Here is a 19,515-nt window from a genome sequence, read left to right as displayed (position 1 = left end):
TTGGGAAGCTTTATCCAATGTGAAATAACTAACTGAAAAAAGCTCTTTAGTATAGAGAAGCGCACACAGAAAATCACGTGCGACGTCACAAAGATTATAAGACTTACTAGAGATCTCTAAAGACATGTGGGCTCTGGAAAGACCCTATTTACTAGGCTAGAAAAGTGGAACTTGGGGACCAAGTTAATGCAGCATGGGAAAAGATGCCCAATTGTGTTATAAAAGATGTGAGGTCAAGGTTTCCTCACCCTCCAGGCATTCCTTACATGGGGCATAAAAGGGAATAAGGAAATTATCATACAAATGCCCATGTCAAGGAGAGCAATTATAAATAACAATTGAATAAGTTCATGAAACATATACAGTCAAAAGAAAATTAAGAGGTGGAAACATTAATAAAACTGCATGGAAACTCCCTTGAGTAATACCTAATACTCATGAATGCTTCACTACTTAGTACCAGCACTTGCTGGAATTATTCTTCTCTAGTTACCTCACATCTTTTACAAGACATTTGGGCTCCTATTTAAAGTTATCGCAAGAAATCAGAATCACTGGTAAGCAGAATGGACATCAGCTATTTAAATTAAAAAAGGTAGACCAGATGGTTTTCCTGAATTTAAATGTTTTTGCAGTAAGCACCCTGATCTCTGCTGGACGATTCGGATGCCTGGCATGTTGCTACATCTGCAGAGACAATACTTATCTATTCACATTAATTTTTCATTCTGCAAGAGAAATAAGTCAATAAAGAAGAGTAAGCATACCATTCAAAAAGTGCCAAAGCAATTATGCAGAATTAACAATTAACAGCATAAGTCTTTTATCCAATCAAGAATGGCTAGTTCCATGTGCATGTTGAAGGTGTCATCCCCATAATGGATCCACTTAGCAGCATAAATGAGCATCACTGAATGGAGAGATTTAATCCAGTATGTTTCCCTACACTGCAGAAGATAACAGATTTTGAGTGGCTTTTACTGTAACTGGAATATAAATTTTTTGCAACTCTTTCAAGGCCTTTACTGCAACATCGCTAATTTGGAAAGGGCAAACTTTTTCATGCAAAGAAACGAAAACATACAGTAGCATGTGCCAATTAATTACCCGCATGTAATCATATGCATGTCTATATATTGAGGTGCCCATAATGGCTTTCCAATATGCAGCTACAGCTTCAGGTCTAGTTAAAACCTTTTGCTCATTAGGTAGCCATTCTGCTTGCACCGTGACTCAGCATGGCAATTGACATGATTTCCCTGAGACATAAATAAAGAAAATGATAGAAAGACAAATTAATAGATTAGAATTAATAATAGTAAGTATAATGCTTCTGGTTTTCCATTTTTACAGAAAACTGTGTAATCTTTGAGTTCATGAATTATGCTATGTCTTGTTGGAATTACATAACACAATGTGTTCATAACAACAAAAATTAATAATAATTTTGGTTTCGTGAAATCGTTCTTTTGAAGGAGTAACCTGAGAAAACTCTTTGTACCTTATGACTACTATGCATTTCTCAATAAACAGTCACTCAAATTACCTGATAATGGTCAGCAACAATCAGCAGATTAGCATGAAATTCTTGCTCACTGAGTGGACTGTTCTTCATGCAGAAGTACACATGAGAAGTAAATAAACAAACAAAAAAAAGAATTACTTTAGTGACGCTATAAAGGATTTTTCTGTCGTCCATGCTCATATTTCATCAATGGTAGGATATTATTGAGGACGCAAATGTATCATACCTTGGGTCTCAGTTAGATAGGTCAGCAGCTTTTTTGTCATAGGGACTTCACGGCTCACTGCTGAAGTTTCACTAGCCCTACTCCAGTTTACGACTCCTAAAACTTTTTTAGTTCTAAACAGAATCAGTAAAAATAAAAATATTTTTAGGAATAGCATTGAGTGTATCGAGGTTCAATATATCATACAAAGAGTTCAAACGCATCTTACTAAAAAGAAAGGGCTGACACCATCGTGTGAGCTGCTGATCTACTCGAATCATGCCCTGCATCTGTAATAACACACTACAGGAAGAAATTGTAGATATCAAAACAAAACATTGAACACATTTCTGTACTCACAAATCTCTCACGGTTTACAATTCGATATCAGATATTGTATGCTTAGCTATGCTAGTCAGCAGAACTTTGCAGAACTCTGCTAGATCCCATGCATCAAATTGACTGCTTGCAGAGATCCTGGCTTGCAAAAAGGAACAATTGAACAAAATTCAAGCATGCACCTCCCATACTCTAAGACTGGTGTATAAGTATGTGGCCAAAGACAAAATAAAATTGAAATCAACTTGTACTCCTCCATTTACAACATAACCAGGGGTGTTTCTCACTTTTTCCTGGGCAGCAGACATGGACTCATCAATTGAAAACCCTATTCACAATGGTTGCATAACAATGCTTTTTCAAGACTGTTGAAGTAATTTAAAAAAAAGGTATTTTAGAATTCAGGTAAGAGAGAAACCAAATAAAAACTGCTCAGTCCATTTGAAGTATTTTGGTGGAGAGATCATCATTTAGCTTGCTGTAAACTGTTGTTAACTGCCATTTACTTGCAAGAAGAAATACAACATAGGAGCATTAGAGAAAGTGCATTGCCAATCTATGAAAAACAGAGGCAGATAAGTGACCAGTTACAACAAAACATAAGAACATAGAGAGGGTGAATTTCAGAAAATTTCCAGTAGAAAACGAAAAGGTACTTACCTCAAATTTACACAGTACTTTGGAGGAGATCCTCCCATGATAGAGGAGGAGAGCCACTTGAATGAATCTCCAAATACACATGAAACTGTTACGGACACAACATGACTTTGTCGACTGAAGATTAGTAAATCGCAATCAATGAGTTTTCCATAGTAACAGCATGCTGTGGAGAGAGTGTTACCAAAAAAAAAAGAATACAGAGTTCGCAGAGCTTCCTCGCTGCAGAGATACACCATGTATATGGGGTCGTTCTCTGCTGAAGGCGCAGTGATCTGCATTTTTTGTGGTGTATGTTCTGCATGTGGAGGGGAAATTGGAGAAACAGCATCAGAGAAAGGCAAAGAAATACACGAAGATGGAGTGGAAGACGCAAAAGGAAAAGAAAACCGTGTGGTAGATGGTGTAGAAACAAGAGAGGGGTCCGGACTAGCTGTGCTTCTAGTTGATGCTAAGGTCAGTTGGCTCGATGTCAGTCCTTTCCTCTCCATTTTATCCTCAAAACCCAACAGAAGAGCCTCCATTAGATCCGCATTCTGTATACTTGAGGTCACTTTTGTTAGATTTAGCGCGTCTTTTGCCATTTTGACGCGGTCTCTGATGCCAAGAAGTCTGGTCTCTTGAGGAAGCCCTCTGTTGAAAGAGAACTGAAGACCTTGATCTGTTGGACGCTTTTTCTTGCGCATAGATGGGTTATTTCCGTCAGCCATAACGCACAAAATTCACAATAAATATCCTTCGAGCAGCGACAGCTAAGAATGTTGCCGAACAACCACTTGAGTTCTGAAATTCTGGCTGATAATCGCACTTACTTAGAGGCATTGTCAGCGATAATATTGCGCATGCAGTATTTATGACGCCGCTAGTTTCAGTGGGAATAATCTGAAGGCTCAGCCAACCGATGTGTATAAGGGGCTTGGGGATGTAAGCCGAAGTTAAACGGCGCGAATTTTGAAAAGACAACTGTACGACTGCATAGTCGACCGTAGCTCGCACTTTGAACGGCCGAGCGATGTGTTGGTGCCAAATAAAATCCAAATAAGCTAAATTATGGGAATGAGAGTCAACAAGATTCAATATCTTCTAATTTTTGACCCAAAATAATACTTTTACTGCGCCTTCCATGCACACCGTTTCACTTATGGCCAGACCGTTGGTCGCAATATTGGATGATTCTTTCATTTGAGCTGAAGTCAATGGGCGGAGCCAACCTATTTATAGCGCGCCTTTGTGTTTAAACCTGCTCAAGCCCTGAACGCGTCGTCACGTGACCTGAATTAATTAATTAATTGTACAAAAGTGATTTTTACTACTTTATATCAGCAACGATTACAATATTTCCGGGAGTAGATTCTGAAAACTATTCCAATCTTTTTTTTTCTTTTTTTTTTTACACCAATATCTTTTAAGCACAAAAGCTCACGAATAGAATAGATACCGGGATAGCACGAGAGTGCACGGTGCGCGAAATATGAAACATTTATGAATTTTCTTTCCAGAATTTATCATAATTGTACACTGTTCAACCTCCCTCATTGAATTATTCATTTTAAAAATCCCTGTGCTATTTAGTAAATAAATCTCTTCGTGCCAAAAAATTACATGACATTTGCCTCTAATTTTTTTTTTCGTTTCCAGGCCCCCAATAGTGACACAAAATCATGGCGGAAATTGTTAATTTTTTAGCGAAAAGCAGAACTAGACAAAGTTAACGATAACTTTATCTAAATGTATGGTTAGATTTACGATATATATTTATTACTCTATCTATAAGTCGCAAAATACTTTGGAAAAGTGAAAAATAAACCATGTAAATCGGGCTTCGAAGTCGTCGAACTTGAAAGAAGTCGTGACTGGCATTGACCGCTCGGCTAAACAAACTCATCACTTCAAGCGGCCTGGAGCGGCCTAGTCGTTTAAAATATGCGAATGTACGGGTTGATCTGGAAAGCCTGGGATCTAATAAACATTTTGGCTCCAAATTCGTACGTGTTGAAGCGAAAAAATATATGTAAATCGGCGATTGAAAAGTACTTCTTCGCAGATGTTAGCGATGTTGCGTAATGCCCGCGCTATTCTTGTAATTTGCATTACGTTTGTGTTGTTTTGTGCAGTAGAGGCCGTGCAAAATAATTAATAATATAATTATTAATATTAATTTATAATTAGTAATTATAATAATGCAGTGGACACGCTTTCATAACAACGATTACAGTATTTCCGGGTGCAAATTTTTAAAATTATTCCAATCTTTTTTTTTTTTTTTCACACCAATATCTTAATCTTAAGCACGAAAGCTTATGAATAAAATAAATACCAGGATAGTACGAGAGTGCAAGGTGTGCGAAATATGAAACATTTGTGCATTTTTTTATTTTTTCCAAATTTGTCATCATTGTACACATAAGTTATTGTGATGTTTTCCAAGCCTTTTACTTTTAAGTTTTAATTTTGCGTGGGACGGTGGGAATACTCAACGTATTTAAAAGCTGTTCAATATTGAATCAGAAATATTTTGTTTAAGATTTAGGTGTAGATGTAAAGAAAATTGTTTAAAACCAACAGCAGAGCCAGCCTTATCTAAAACATTCAAACTTCCTGCTTATTCCGATTTAGACAAATCTGTGTGCAAATAATCCTACTTATCTACCCTTAAGAGTGGACATTAATATTTTTAATCATAAAATATGCAAAGTTTGTCTAATACAGATTGAATGCAAGACTACTAAGTCAGGTTTCTTTTGATTTTTAAAAGCCTCAGCTGAATCCTTAGCAGAGATACAGATTTTATTCCCTGTCTCTGTCTTGCGGAATAAGCCTGATTGTATCATATGAATCTGTGCATGCCAAGAGCCATTATGGCTCTTGGTGCATGCACAACAGAATACGTTTTATGTAATCTTCAACGAACTATTTTCATAATATGCCATTCCAATATTTCCCGCTCCAAACCATTGCTGTTAATTTACTTACCCCATATATCCCCTACTTAGTGTTGCTTGGATTATTATGAGGACTACAATACATGACAGTATGTAATGTCAAGCCTTATGTATTACAACAATGGGTAATAGGAGGAGGGTGAAAAAGCATTTGTAAAGAATCAAGTTGTTTTCAGAGCTAAAAAAATTCAGATTTGTCTCAATTAATATTGTCCCAGATTATAGCTTGTTATCCTCTCTTGTTATCCTGCCTTGAGATGTCAGACTAAACTGGAGATATCAGATCAATGACAACATTGGTTTGATAACGAAGTGAATGTTTTAGACCCTCGTATCAGTACATCAGGAATACATTTAAGTACATTTACTCTGACTGAACTTTGTCAGTTGTCAAATACTATGTAATTGACACTTCATTTACTAAATTTTGACAGGACCCTGAGCACGAACCAGTTGAAGAAATTACCACCAGGCATTTTCAGTAACAATACCCAGCTGAGAAGGCTGTAAGTTTGGAGTCTTTCTTGATATTGGTGTAAGAGGAACAAGTCAAATCCCACCTTCAAAACAGACATTTGAATGCGTGGCTTATATTGCATATTTCATGTCATCATTGCTTATTTGAAAAAAAAGATTATGATTTGATTTATGATTTGATTTATGTCCCATGTAGTTCAGTGTTCAAGGCTGTGTTTCATTCTTCTTGTGTTTATTCTTCTTTGCACAAAGAATGAATGAAAAAACAAAAAGAAAAAACAGCTTAGTGACACTTATAGTGAAAACCCAGTTTAAATGAGCCAGTCATTTAAACTTACAGTGCAGCAGGTTTAAACGACTAATTGAAAATGTGTCATTTCCCTTAATTTCTCTCCAAGCGTCTATGAAACATTATCACGGTATACGCGAAATTTACAAATTTTGTTGATCAGAAAAAAATGTTCAAGACTTTGGAACCACGAACCACGTTTCTTCAGCTCAATGAAGTAACAAAATACCAGTGGTGAACACCTCAGCTCTTTTCTCTGCACATTATCACAAACTACTGGACGGTGTTAGATACCTCACGAACCCCCACGGATTCTTTAAGGCCTTTATAGAGACATCCGGTTTCTTATAACCGTACTTGAGTTTGACTGTTTACTGTTGTTTATATTTCTGTTAAACTGGATTAAGGGATGCGCTAGAATTAGGGTACAATTGGGGTCTGTTGTGTTGTTTCCACTTTGTCCTTTTTCCAACTCTTGTAGTTGAAAATTGTTTTTAAATCTGATAGGATTATTTCGCGGATGAGAAAAGTGTAAAACTTTGAACAGGAAGAAGCTCTTTTTTTTTTAAGAAATTTGAGGTTATAACTTCGGATATAAATACAAAGAAAGTAATAAAATAGCATCATTCAAAACAAACTTTTACATGGTGAGCGACTTTGGCCGAATTTTTTCGCAGATCAAATTAAACTTAATTACTTTAAAGCGGCCATCCCTAAATATCGCCTGGAGGTGTGCAATATAAAAAAGTCGAAAATCCCCAAGCTTAGCCAGAATATAGGTCTCGATGAACTATTTTTAGACAAAATGCTTTAAGTTCCATAACATTTTTATTTTAGGCGAACGGCGGGAAAATCGGGTTGGTGGCTTTCATATCAGAGTTCACCAGTGTAGGTCCAGACAACCCACAATTTGAACGTCGGTTGAGAATAAACAAACCGGTAAATGTGACCAACGATTTTCTCAATGGAAAGAACACGTATTTACGAATAGTCTGAAGTGTTATCTGTCCAATTGTCGCGAACTAAGTTTTTGGACAATTTTTGTTATTTTCATTATTCCACTCATATAGGCGGACAAAGAAATGGGAAAAATTGAGAGGGTAAAATCGCATCTTGGGACATGGCCTGGGGTTATACCAAGTTAGTCCAGCAAAGAACAAGGCTTATTATTCACAAAGATGCAATAAGATATTTGGGCTACTCAAGACTACGAAACTTTAGGACCACAAACAAAAGTTACACAGAAAAGGCATCAGGCCGTTGTGGGGCGAAAAATCGTTTCAACACTGGATAGAAAGCTAATTTAGTTCAACTTTCGTTGTTTCTATTGCTCAGGTTACCTGATATTTAAAATGTTAGCTGTTATTTCCCAAACAAAACAAGCCAAATGCAAAATCGTCCTGTACGATAAGGATACAATTTGAAAATGGTAACCAACCATCAAATCAATATGTTTGCCATATTTACACTTTAATTTGAGTATTGTTAATGAATTTGTACATACCATGCATTAGCGCCAGACATAGATTGCGCATTTGGTTCACGAAATGCTGTCGTGAACTGCCTTCTGCTTCTCTCGGATTACACGACATGCGGACCCCCATGTCCTGGGCGATAATTGCAAAGCACACGTCAGTACCACAAACACTGGCATTCTTTCCTTATAATTCTTGCTCACTTTTACCAAATGTTAATTTCTCACGCGCGTTATTTATAGTCATTTTTTATGGCCATCTTTTTTTTTTGTTCAAACTGATGGGTTCAGAGAGGGATTCAGCCTTTCCCGACAGTTACTTTTCTTTTGGAGAATTCTAAGACATCCTTTTGTTTGACAAAAAGCAGTCTCCTCTTCAAGAAAAGACAGAAGACATCGTTTAAGAAGAGCATCCATTGCCTACAAACACGCCGATCTTTTTTCTTTTTGAGTTGAAGGATGCGTGAGTACTTTTCAGCACCACTGCAAAGTGTTGCGGCGTATACAGTACGGCAAGTGCATATTTACAGAGGAAAGGCACTCGCTTCTCGACAAGGCAAAGATGCCTTTGAAAAATATCAGGAAGGATCTAGTGCACAGCCCTATATTGCCACTTCTGCGATTGCAGAGTAAAGAATTCAGGCGTTACCGCCGAGCTGGGTATTGCGATCCTCGAGAAAGGCCTCCCATTTTAGTGCTAAGCAGAAGGCCTTCCTAGAAGACAAATTTAAAATAGGACACACTGGAATCATAGCAGATCCGGCAGAGGTGGCTCAGGATATGGGGCATGGAAATCATGAATATTGAGCCGCAGATCAGTCATTGTAGATGAATTCCTAGCACCCAAGCAAATGATGGTCAGTTTCCTCGGGTTTCCTCCCGCACCTCTGATGCGCGCTGGCGCAGAAATCGTCAGCGGCAGTTGGCACGAAAAGTAAAGGCCTCTTCAAAAGGGGCGGCAAAGAATGACAGCGCGAACACATCAAACAAACTATGTTAAAAACATTTCGGCATGGAGGATGAAACAGAAAGAGGAGACCGGTTTTGGAATACCAAGATGAAGTATTCTGCGGAGAAACAATGCGTAAGGAGGGTTCGTTTTGTAAAAAATAAACCTAACTACGGGATGAGAGACCAAGAATGGTGAGAAAATCACGCTCAGTTTCCAAAGGCTCGACACTGCAGAGAAAATTTGGTCTCCGGCGAGATTTAAGGGAGAGAATTTTCTCAAGAAGCGGTACTTGGAGAAAACTCCTGAGGATGGTCCCGTACTTCAAAGTTACACCGGCGGGTCCAACCTCGTTCCCAGGGTCTCTCATCTTCCCGCCCCCTGTAGCGAGCGAGGAGAGACCCTGGTTTAGGCTGGTCACGTGTCTCCCAGATTTTTTGGAGATTTCAAATTAGCGGTTTGAGGGAGGGGCAGATAAGTGGGATTTTCTCTCCACTTAGTCCACTTGCGAGCGTAGCTTATTGGCAATAAAAATGAACAACATTTATGGCCGGCCGTTGAGACAAGAAAAACTTTTTCCACATTTATTATGCAGGCCTTGAAAAGACGCTTGAAAAGTTTTATTTCTTTCAAAACGGTGATCAGTGAAAGTCAGAGTTTTATCGAAACGGTGAAGCGATGTACAGAAATATCACAATCTGTCTCACGCACCCTGGCTATGATGCAAAGGAATCTGACAGAAGCCGTCGCGGTCTAAATAATTTCGTAAAAGCACCAACACAGATGCAGTCTTTGGCTGGAAAAGAGGTCAACAACTGTATCTTCGATACTGTTTTGCCAGGTTTGTTTTTTGTTACGTCCCGACGGTCCCAGATTCTTCTTTGCCGCTTCTGAATTGCGAGTATTTTTAGAAAGCTGACAAATTTCTTTCAGAATGAGCTACCTTCGATTGACTCAGCCGCTGTCAGATATGTTTGCGAAGATGTTGTCGATGACCAGGAAAATTGGTACAGATTTATTTTTTGTGCTCGTCTAACCGATCTCTCTTTTTCTAGTACCTATTTCCTTCAGAAGAGGAAAAATATGCGCAGGCGATTGCACGTAACTGTTCGGTTTCCTTTGTTTACATAATTTGACGTGCCAGTGTTCAATTAAGGGCCTGATTACATGAGCCGAGCTGGCCCGGTTAGCCGGGCTGATTTCTTTTGTTTTCACGCTTTGGCGAACACCAAAACAAAACAAATCAGCCCGGCTAACAGGGCCAGCCCGGCTCATGTAATCAGGCCCTTAGTCACAAAAAAACCTACGGCTGCCGGTGCTCGTTCTTATTTGATCTTTAATAAAAATATTCAAAGGCGAAACAACATAAACAACCGGACCAAATGACAAGGAAGGTACAGGTCGTTGACTGTTTAACTTCTCGAAGAGTGAAGAATTAAGAAGATGAAAAATCAAAGATTTACCGTATCCCGTCGGTAAAACGCACAACATCTCTGCCCGAATACATCGCTTCTAAACACTGGACTTGTTTGGGTTTTAAATTAAGGTTACAATACCAACTCCGAGATATAGCGACTTGAAGGCTGCTAGAGAACGTGGCGACCTAAACAACGATAGCGTCGATTTTAAGATGACAAAGGATATGAGGCAAAAATCGAGCAAACAAACGACTCGTCCCTGAGGAATTTTTTTGCTCTCTAAACACTTGACCAGCCTAAACCAGGGTCTCTCCTCGCTCGCTCCAGCGGGCTGGAAGATAAGAGACCCTGGGAACGATGTTGCGGCGAGTCAATTATTGCTGTCACGCAAACTACGCCGCTTCAAATTATTTATTTAGTAAAACATCAAAGGGTAACAACCTCATTTTACGTGCTGCGCTATGATCGAGAAGGATTTGGAAAAGACTCAAATTTACAAAAGCTATTGAATTTGAATACGATCTAGCTTGACAATTAATTAGGTAACAGCAAGACTTGCTAATGTTTGGCAAGACCTTGTCACGAAACTTTCATAGAGCAAAAGAATGACAACCCTGAATGTAATCTGAAACAAAGTTCTGAAGGAAATATGTTTATTGATACAAGAATATATTTTAAAATTTAATCTTTATATCTTGTAGAAAGAAATACACTGGAGTAAATAAATAGAAGTATGGTTTTACCTAAACATGACAGCTAAAAGCTTGTTAATTATTTGACTAACAATGATGTCTGATTCATCTATGCAATTATTCTATCAGTATAGAGAATTACTCATTTTAAATACAAATTTCATTTATCTATGTATACTTCATCCTGCTCTTAAAACTATCAAGCTGCAACCTTTTGTAACTTTTAGTTATTTCAAGAAATGGTGTTATAATCTGGAATAGCTTGTCTTGTGAAGCGCGCCAGCTATCAAAATACCACTTTAAGAGTAAAATTCATGATTTCCTCCTCTAGAGACTCGAAAAATATGACGATTATATTGATTTGTCTACTTTAATAGCACAACTATACGACCCCAGCTTGTTCTGTTTTCTTGACGTATCTTAAATGTATTAATGTAGTTGTAATTTGTGTAGAATTTTGAATCTCTTGCTCTGTAAATCTTTTTATTTTATATTTTATAATATATGTATTAAACACTACCCCCCTCGACTAGCCTTTGCTAACTGCGGGCAGTGCATATTTTTTGTAATATTGTAAGATATCATTAATATATACCATTAAACTATCAGACTAAACTATCAATAGAAGACAATTCCATTACTAGAACAAAAGCATTGTGTCAACATAAGCAAAATGCTGAGTCATTAGTTATTAACCCTTTGGCCCCTAATAGTGACCAGCATCTAATTTCTTCTTACAATATTAACCCCAAATTAAACAAAGTCACAAGAATGAAGGAAATAATTACTAACTAAAGAAGCTCTTGATTGTTAAACAAATTCTCCTTGTCAGCACCTTGGAAAATGTATTGAGAACAGTATGGAGAATATGCATACTGTTGTTAGCATGTCAAGGGTTTAGTGGTCAAACCTTTATGTACACAATTCCAGAAATAAATTAGAGCAGAAACCCTACCTCTAAAATGGAAGTCAATTAAAAAAAAATTGGTTTATAAAGTTTTGTATGTAATATATTAGTGCATACCAAGTGATATCAGTGACATTACTTTTGCATTCCGACAGGTTTAACCTGTCTAGCAAACATAGCTAATTTAAACAATTTTGCACCAATTTTAAAATATTTTTCTTAGTAAGTTGGCATATTACTCACATTACTGGTACACAGAATTTGTTGAGAGCCTAGTTATCATTCTCATAGGAAGTGTGCCTTATTGTGCACCAACTTGACCAAGAAAAATACACTTCACATCAAATATTTTGGGAAAGTTAAACTGTTGCTTAAAAATTAATTCAAGTACCCTTCCCAAGCCAATGCACCTTCAAGGTGCTTACCTAGAATTTCCTTATTACCTGCAGTGCTTAATCCTCTACTATGTAAAGCTTCCTTTAAACCAGGTACTGTCATCAAAGTTGAATTGATAGCTACACTTCTTACCTCAGTGGCATTGCAGAACTTTAGATGAGACCACAGTGATAAGTTATGAGCAAAGCGAGTATTGCACTGTTTACAGACAATGGGTTTTAGTGTACACATCACTGATTCTGTTGCGCCTCTGCTGCTTGCACAAGTCACCAGGTCTATACTAGACAAACAAACTTGACAACTGAGCAAATCATTTTCTTTATTTCCACCACAATTTCAAACATTTGGTTGGTACCAGTGTGGTGGAGAACATCATTGGTAGTGTGAGGTATAAGAATAGGGCATTGGTTGATGTTCTGGGAGGTAAAATGAGTGAACATAATTACTTTGCATTACTTGCCACCATTTACCAGTGGTGGTGCTTACATTTGACTGGTTAGTTAAGGTCAAATCTTCCCTCACTCCAGGATGTTTGGCCTCCTTAGCCTGCAAAGAGACAATGCCATAACCCACCCTATACTTTGTAAACAGCAAATTTGCATGATAGGGAATGGTATATCCAACTGTCCATGTTGTGACATTAACACAACAAATGTACCAAACTTGCGGTGTACACTCTTAACTCACGTACTCGAAAATTGTCCTTAACAAATCCTGTTTTATTCTCCTCCTAGTTTTCACAATGTCTCTCTTAATTTCTGCTCTCACACACAAAAACTAATTTATCATCTCCCACGCGTCTCCTGTTACAACCTCGTGATCTAGCCTACACGTGCTTATGCAACTTTCGCATTGCATCACCTCTGAAAGTATTTCCTGTGTGCTTATGCAACTTCTGTTCAACTGGATGAAAAAAGTAAAGACACCAAGTTAAAATACATACTACACATTTCTTCCATTTCTGCAAGCTGGGCAGAATTGGTCTCTATTCTATTAAAAAGTCCCCCTGCATTCTTCAGATACTCACCTATGATAATGGTAATATCAAGCCAATGCAATGGCTTGATTGCCACTAAGCCTAACTGGTAACTTGTTACACCTGTTCTAGCTTCATCACTAAAATGTTCTTTTACTCTTGAAGTCCAGTATCCCAGTCCACATCCCCCCCCCCCCACCCAACTGATGTATGCCTTGCATAAGGAAAACTTCTCTTCTGCAGGTATTGCTTTAGGTCCACCTCTGATTTCTGCAACATCCCCTGCTTCCTAGCACGCTCCCCAACACTGTCTGTACCAGAAACCCTCAAAAGAGTCTCTATTCCCTATAGGTGTTCCCAGAGCAGAAACAAAAGGATCAAACTTTCCTCTTTCCACTGCCTCTAAGTACAGGAGATCAATATAATGTTGCCAGGCATTGATCTTACAATGCATGGGTTCTGGCCTTAACCTGTCTGGAAAATGCCCAATCCTAGGAAGACCAAACTCTTGGATGCTATTTTCAGCCGTGAACTGTAACTTTCTGGAATTCCTATTTTTTTTCTGAAAGGTTTGGGGGAAGAGAGGCAAGAAAATTGTTTACCTTTTCAGTATTAGAGGTTCTCATTTCCTTAGTGCAAAGTTTTCAGGTGTCATCTTTACCCACTCCAAAACTACCCCCATAGTGTTCATGTTTCCTTTATGAACATTTGCATTTGGAGAAGGATATGTAGCTGCCTGGTTGAGTTCATTAGCAGCCCAGCTCTGCCAGGACATGCCTGCTCCTGGCTGAAATTCAACAGTGCACCCTTTGTCACAAACAGTCAAAACATTACCTTAAAACATTTTCATCTCTTCAGTGAGCTGCTTCCAGAGGTCATGCATTATTTGATCTTTCTCTTTTACACTTACACCTGATCACCAAAGTTCCAGCACACCATACTTCCAATTGACATTGTCAGCTCATTTGTTTCAGTAGCTCCATCATCTGAAAACTGAAAAATGAAATGATTTTCATTTTCATTGAACCAGACAAGTTTACAAGAAAGATGGGGAACTCTCATGTGCAAATCAATAATCATAAACACCAGGCCAGTGACTGTGCAAGAAACACCTGATGCCCCTGGGATCTGTGTGACATGACCAATGTCTAAACTTTTAACAAACTTGTCAACACTATCATCTGAGAAACTGAGCTTGGGTAACCTTAAGTGAAATCCAATACATTTAATGTTACATAGCAGCCAGACTTCTTTTTCAGTATTAATAAAATTAACTTTGTGTTTTACAGACAAGATTTATATTTTTAAGTGGCACGGACTGTTTCAGTACATCTTCTGAATATTGATAATCATTAATGGCTCTCTCAGAAATACCCTGAAGAAATTGGCCCCTCATAGACCACTTTCATGAATGGCTGCCAGATGAATATTCTTTTGTTTAATTTAAATTAGCCTTTCTGGCCTCGTTCTCCAGTACTAAATTCAAAAGAATACATTATCTCAAGCGAGGCCAGAAAGGCTAATTTAAATTTAAAGAAAAGAATATTAGTCCAGCAGCCATTTATGAAAGTGGTCAAGGGTTTCATAGCTTGCATTGGCAGCCAAAAAATCCCATGCCCCATCCAATAGTGTACCTATTGTAGACGAGTTGTTTCATGGAGCAGTCAGTCGAAAAGCCTGATTTTTCTTTCTCCTGCCATGGAAGTGAAAGGCCATAGCCACTCAGTATAAAGAAAATAGGTTGGGAAGCTTTATCCAATGTGAAATAAATGACTGAAAAAACCCCTTTAGCATAGAAAAGCACACAGAGAAAATCACGTGCGACGTCGTAAAGATTATATGACTTACTGGAGGTCTCTAAAGAAGTGTGGGCTCTGAAAAGGCCCTGTTTACCAGGCTAGAAACGTGGAACTTGGGGACCAAGTTAATGCAGCACGGGAAAAGATGCCCAATTGCGTCATAAAAGATGTGAGGTCAAGGTTTCCTAACCCTCCAGGCATTCCTTATACGGGGCATAAAAGGGAATTAGGAAATTCTCATACAGATGCCCATGTCAAGGAGAGCAATAAAATATTATAAATAACAATTGAATAAGTTCATGAAACATGTACAGTCAAAAGAAAGTTATGAGGTGGAAACCTCAATAAAACTGCATGGAAATTCCCTTGAGTAATACCTAATACTCATGAATGCTTCACTACTTAGTACCAGCAGTTGCTGTAATTATTCTTTCCTGGTTACCTCACATCTTTTACAAGACATTTGGACGCCCATTTAAAGTTATCACACGAAGTCAGAATCACTAGTAAGCAGAGTGGACATCAGTTATTTAAATTAAAAAAGGTAGATCAGATGGTTTCCCTGAATTTGAATGTTCTTGCAGTAAGCACCCTGATCTCTGCCAGAAGATTCGGATGCCTGGCATGTTGGTACATCTGCAGAGACAATACTTCTGTATTCAAATTTTCATTCTGCAAGAGAAACAAGTCAATAAGAAAGAGTAAGCATAGCATTCAAAAGGTGCCAAAGCAATTGTGCAGAATTAACAACAGCATAACTCTTTTAACCAATCAAGAATGGCTAGTTCCATGTGCATGTTGAAGGTGTCATCCCCATAATGGATCCGCTTAGAAGCATAAAACTAATGAGAATCACTGAATGGAGAGATTCAATCCAGTATGTTTCCCTACACTGCAGAAGGTAACAGATTTTGAGTGGCTTTTTCTGTAACTGGAACATGAATTTTTTGCAACTCTTTCAAGGCCTTTACTGCAACATCGCTAATTTGGAAAAGGCAAACTTTTTCAGGCAAAGAAACGAAAACATACAATAGCATGTGCTAATTAATTACCCGCATGTAATCATATGCATGTCTATATATTGAGGTGCCTATAATGGCTTTCCTATATGCAGCTACAGCTTCTGGTCTAGTTAAAACCTTTTGCTCATTAGGTCGCCATTCTGCTTGCACTGTGACTCTGCATGGCAATTGACATGATTTTCCTGAGTCATAAATAAAGAGACTTATAGAAAAACAAATTAATAGATCAGTATTAATAATAGTAAGTATAATGCTTCTGGTTTTCCGTTTTTACAGAAAATTGTGTAGTCTTTGAGTCTATGAATTATGCTATGTCTTGTCGGAATTACATAACACAATGTGTTCATAACAACAAAAATTAATAATCATAATTTTGGTTTCGTGAAATCGTTCTTTTGAAGGAGTAATCTGAGAAAAACTCTATGTACCTTATGACTACTACACATTCTCTCAATAAACAGTCATTCAAATTACCTGTTAATGGTCAGCAACAATCAGCAGATTAGCATGAAATTCTTGCTCACCGAGTGGACTCTTCTTTGCGCAGAAGTACACATCAGAATTAAATAAACAAAGAAAAAAAAAGAATTACTTTAGTCACACTATAAAGGAATTTTCTGTCCTCCATACTCATATTACATCAATGGTAGGATATTATTGAGGACGCAAATGTACTGTACCTTGGGTCTCGGTTAGAAAAGTCAGCAGCTTTTTCGGCATAGGGACTTCACGGCTCACTGCTGAAGTTTCACTATCCCTACTCCAGTTTACGACTCCTAAAACTTTTTTGGTTCTAAACAGAATCAGTAAAAATAAAAATATTTTTACGAATAGCATTGAGTGTATCAAGGTTCAACATATCATACAAAGAGTTGAAAGGCATCTTACGAGAAAGAAAGGGCTGACACTGTCGTATGTGCTGCTGATCTACTCTAATCATGCCTTGCATCTGTAATAACACACTACAGGAAGAAATGTTACATATCAAAACATAACATTGAACACATTTCTGTACTCACAAATCTCTAAGGGTTTACAATTTGATATCAGATATTGTATGCTTAGATGTGCTAGTCAGCAGAACTTTGCAGAAGTCTACTAGATCCCATGCATCAAAGTGACTGCTTGTAGAGATCCTGGCTTGCAACAAGGAACAATTGAACAAAACTCAAGCATGCACCTCCCCTACTAAGACTGGTGTATAAGTATGTGGCCAAAGACAAAATAAAATTGAAATCAACTTGTACCTCTCCATTTACAACATAACCAGGGGTGTTTTGTCACTTCTTCCTGGGCAGCAGACATGGACTCATTGGAAACCCTATTCACAATGTTTGCATAACAATGCTTTTTCAAGACTGTTGAAGTAATTTAAAAAAGAGGTATCTTAGAATTCAGGTAAGAGAGAAACCAAATAAAAAACTGCTCAGTCCATTTGAGGTATTTTTGTGGAGAGATCATCATTTAACTTCCTGTAAACTGTTATTGACTGCCATTTGCTTGCAAGAAGAAATACAACATAGGAGGATTAGAGAAAGTGCCTTGCCAATCTATGAAAAACAAAGGCAGGTAAGTGACCAGTTACAACAAAACTCAAGAGTACAGAGAGAGCGAATTTCAGATAATTTCCAGCAGAAAACGAAAAGATACTTACCTCAAATTTACATAGTACTTTGGAGGAGATCCTCCCATGATAGAGGAGGAGAGCCACTTGAATGAATCTCCACATACACATGAAACTGTTACGGACACAACGTGACTTTGTCGATTGAAGATTAGTAAATCGCAATCAATGAGTTTTCCATAGTAACAGCATGCTGTGGAGAGAGTGTTACAAAAAAAAAAAAAAAAAAAAAATACAGAGTTCGCAGAGCTTCCTCGCTGAAGAGATACACCATGTATATGGGGTCGTTCTCTGCTGAAGGCGCGGTGATCTGCATTCTTTGTGGTGTATGTTCTGCATGTGGAGGGGAAACTGGAGAAACAGCATCAGAGGAAGGCAAAGAAATACCCAAAGATGGAGTGGAAGACGCTAAAGGAAAAGAAAACCGTGTGGTAGATGGTGTAGAAACAAGAGAGGGGTTCGGAGTAGCTGTGCTTCCAGTTGATGATAAGCTCAGTTGGCTCGATGTCAGTCCTTTCCTCTCCATTTTCTCCTCAAAGGCTAACAGAAGAGTCTCCACCAGATCCGCATTCTGTGTACTTGAGGTTGTTTTTGTTAGATTTAGCGCACCTTTTGCCATTTTGACGCGGTCCTTGATGCCAAGAAGTCTGCTCTCTTGAGGAAGCTCTCTGTTGAAAGAGAACTGAAGACCTCGTTCTGTTGGACGCTTTTTCTTGGGCATAGATGGGTTATTTCCGTCAGCCATGACGCACAAATTCCACAATAAATATCCTTCGAGCAGCGACAGCTAAGAATGTTGCCGAACAACCACTAGAGTTGTGAAATTCTGGCTGCTAATCGCACTTACTTAGAGCCATCGTCAGCGATAATATTGCGCATGCAGTATTTATGACGCCGCTAGTTTCAGTGGGAATAATCTGAAGGCTCAGCCAACCGATGTGTACAAGGGGCTTGGGGATGTAAGCCGAAGTTACACGGCGCGAATTTTGAAAAGACAACTGTACGACTGCATAGTCGACCGTAGCTCGCACTTTGAACGGCCGAACGATGTGTTGGTGCCAAATAAAATCCAAATAAGCTAAATTATGGGAATGAGAGTCAACAAGACTCACTATCTTCTAATTTTTCACCAAAAATAAATACTTTTAATGTGTCTTCCATGCACACCATTTCACTTATGGTCAGACCGTTGGTCGCAATATTGGATGATTCTTTCATTTCAGCTGAAACCAAGGAGTCAAATGGCACAGAATCCTTCACCTGGACCTGGCCGTCCAAGAAAGTATAATTGTAGGTTTGATCATTGTCCAGTAGCCATTTCACCAGAGGGACTTGACAGTAAATCCACTAAGGCTTCTTTGGGCAGAAAAAATTGTAAGCTATGTTATGAGTTTGACAAGAAGCAAATGAAAACCCCCTGGCAGTGTGCAGTTTGTAATATTCCCCTCTGCCTTCAACTTGATCGTAATTGTTTTCAGAGGTGGCACACTGCTGAATGTGATCATTTAAGAGATTGATATATTTGAGAGCCTAAGTTTTAACATGTAATTGGGTTTTTCGTTAATTAAACTGCACTTAATTCAGACAATTATCTTTTGTTGTCATTGAGTTTGGGTGTTGTGTGACACTCTATCCAGCTTGCTCATCACAAATTTTATCTTTTTTTGGTGCAACTAAACCTTAGTAAGGTGTATATTGGTAGGGGAAAATACCCTAGCATATTTTACAGAGTTTTCAACTCATTATATTGCCAATGAGGCATTTGAAAGTTGCATATGTTACATAAGTTGTAAAATGAGCATGGAAAGCGTGACAAATTGGATG

The 19,515-nt window shown here is 38.2% G+C and overlaps 2 protein-coding genes and 2 pseudogenes across 3 annotated transcripts in view; 1 reads left to right on the top strand and 3 right to left on the bottom strand.

Moving 5' to 3' along the window:
• The window catches only part of LOC111336445 (slit homolog 1 protein), a 36,422-nt gene that overhangs the window by 14,489 nt on the left and 2,418 nt on the right, over window positions 1–19,515 (top strand). Inside the window, exon 3 of the mRNA XM_088751285.1 lies at window positions 6,103–6,174. Coding sequence (XP_088607411.1) covers window positions 6,103–6,174 — 72 coding nt within the window. The remainder of the gene's footprint in view (window positions 1–6,102; window positions 6,175–19,515) is intronic.
• LOC148737798 (uncharacterized) lies at window positions 1,717–3,550 on the bottom strand. The gene is made up of 3 exons (XM_088751280.1): window positions 2,730–3,550; window positions 1,960–2,033; window positions 1,717–1,864 (listed from the first exon to the last, which is right to left on the bottom strand). The coding sequence occupies exons 1-3, from the start codon at window positions 3,434–3,436 to the stop codon at window positions 1,848–1,850; spliced, it is 798 nt and encodes a 265-aa protein (XP_088607406.1). The 5' UTR covers window positions 3,437–3,550; the 3' UTR covers window positions 1,717–1,847.
• Window positions 10,912–17,322, bottom strand: LOC148737797 (uncharacterized; annotated as a pseudogene). Its single transcript, XR_015996322.1, has 6 exons — window positions 17,315–17,322; window positions 16,748–16,860; window positions 16,098–16,249; window positions 15,637–15,717; window positions 14,188–14,239; window positions 10,912–12,947 (listed from the first exon to the last, which is right to left on the bottom strand). The product of XR_015996322.1 is annotated as an uncharacterized LOC148737797 (transcript).
• On the bottom strand, window positions 17,283–18,548 carry LOC148737796 (uncharacterized; annotated as a pseudogene).

This window comes from Stylophora pistillata, chromosome 2 (genome assembly GCF_964205215.1).
Source record: "Stylophora pistillata chromosome 2, jaStyPist1.2, whole genome shotgun sequence".
NCBI classification, from domain to species: Eukaryota; Metazoa; Cnidaria; class Anthozoa; order Scleractinia; family Pocilloporidae; genus Stylophora; species Stylophora pistillata.
This window is presented reverse-complemented; position numbering and strand designations above follow the sequence as displayed.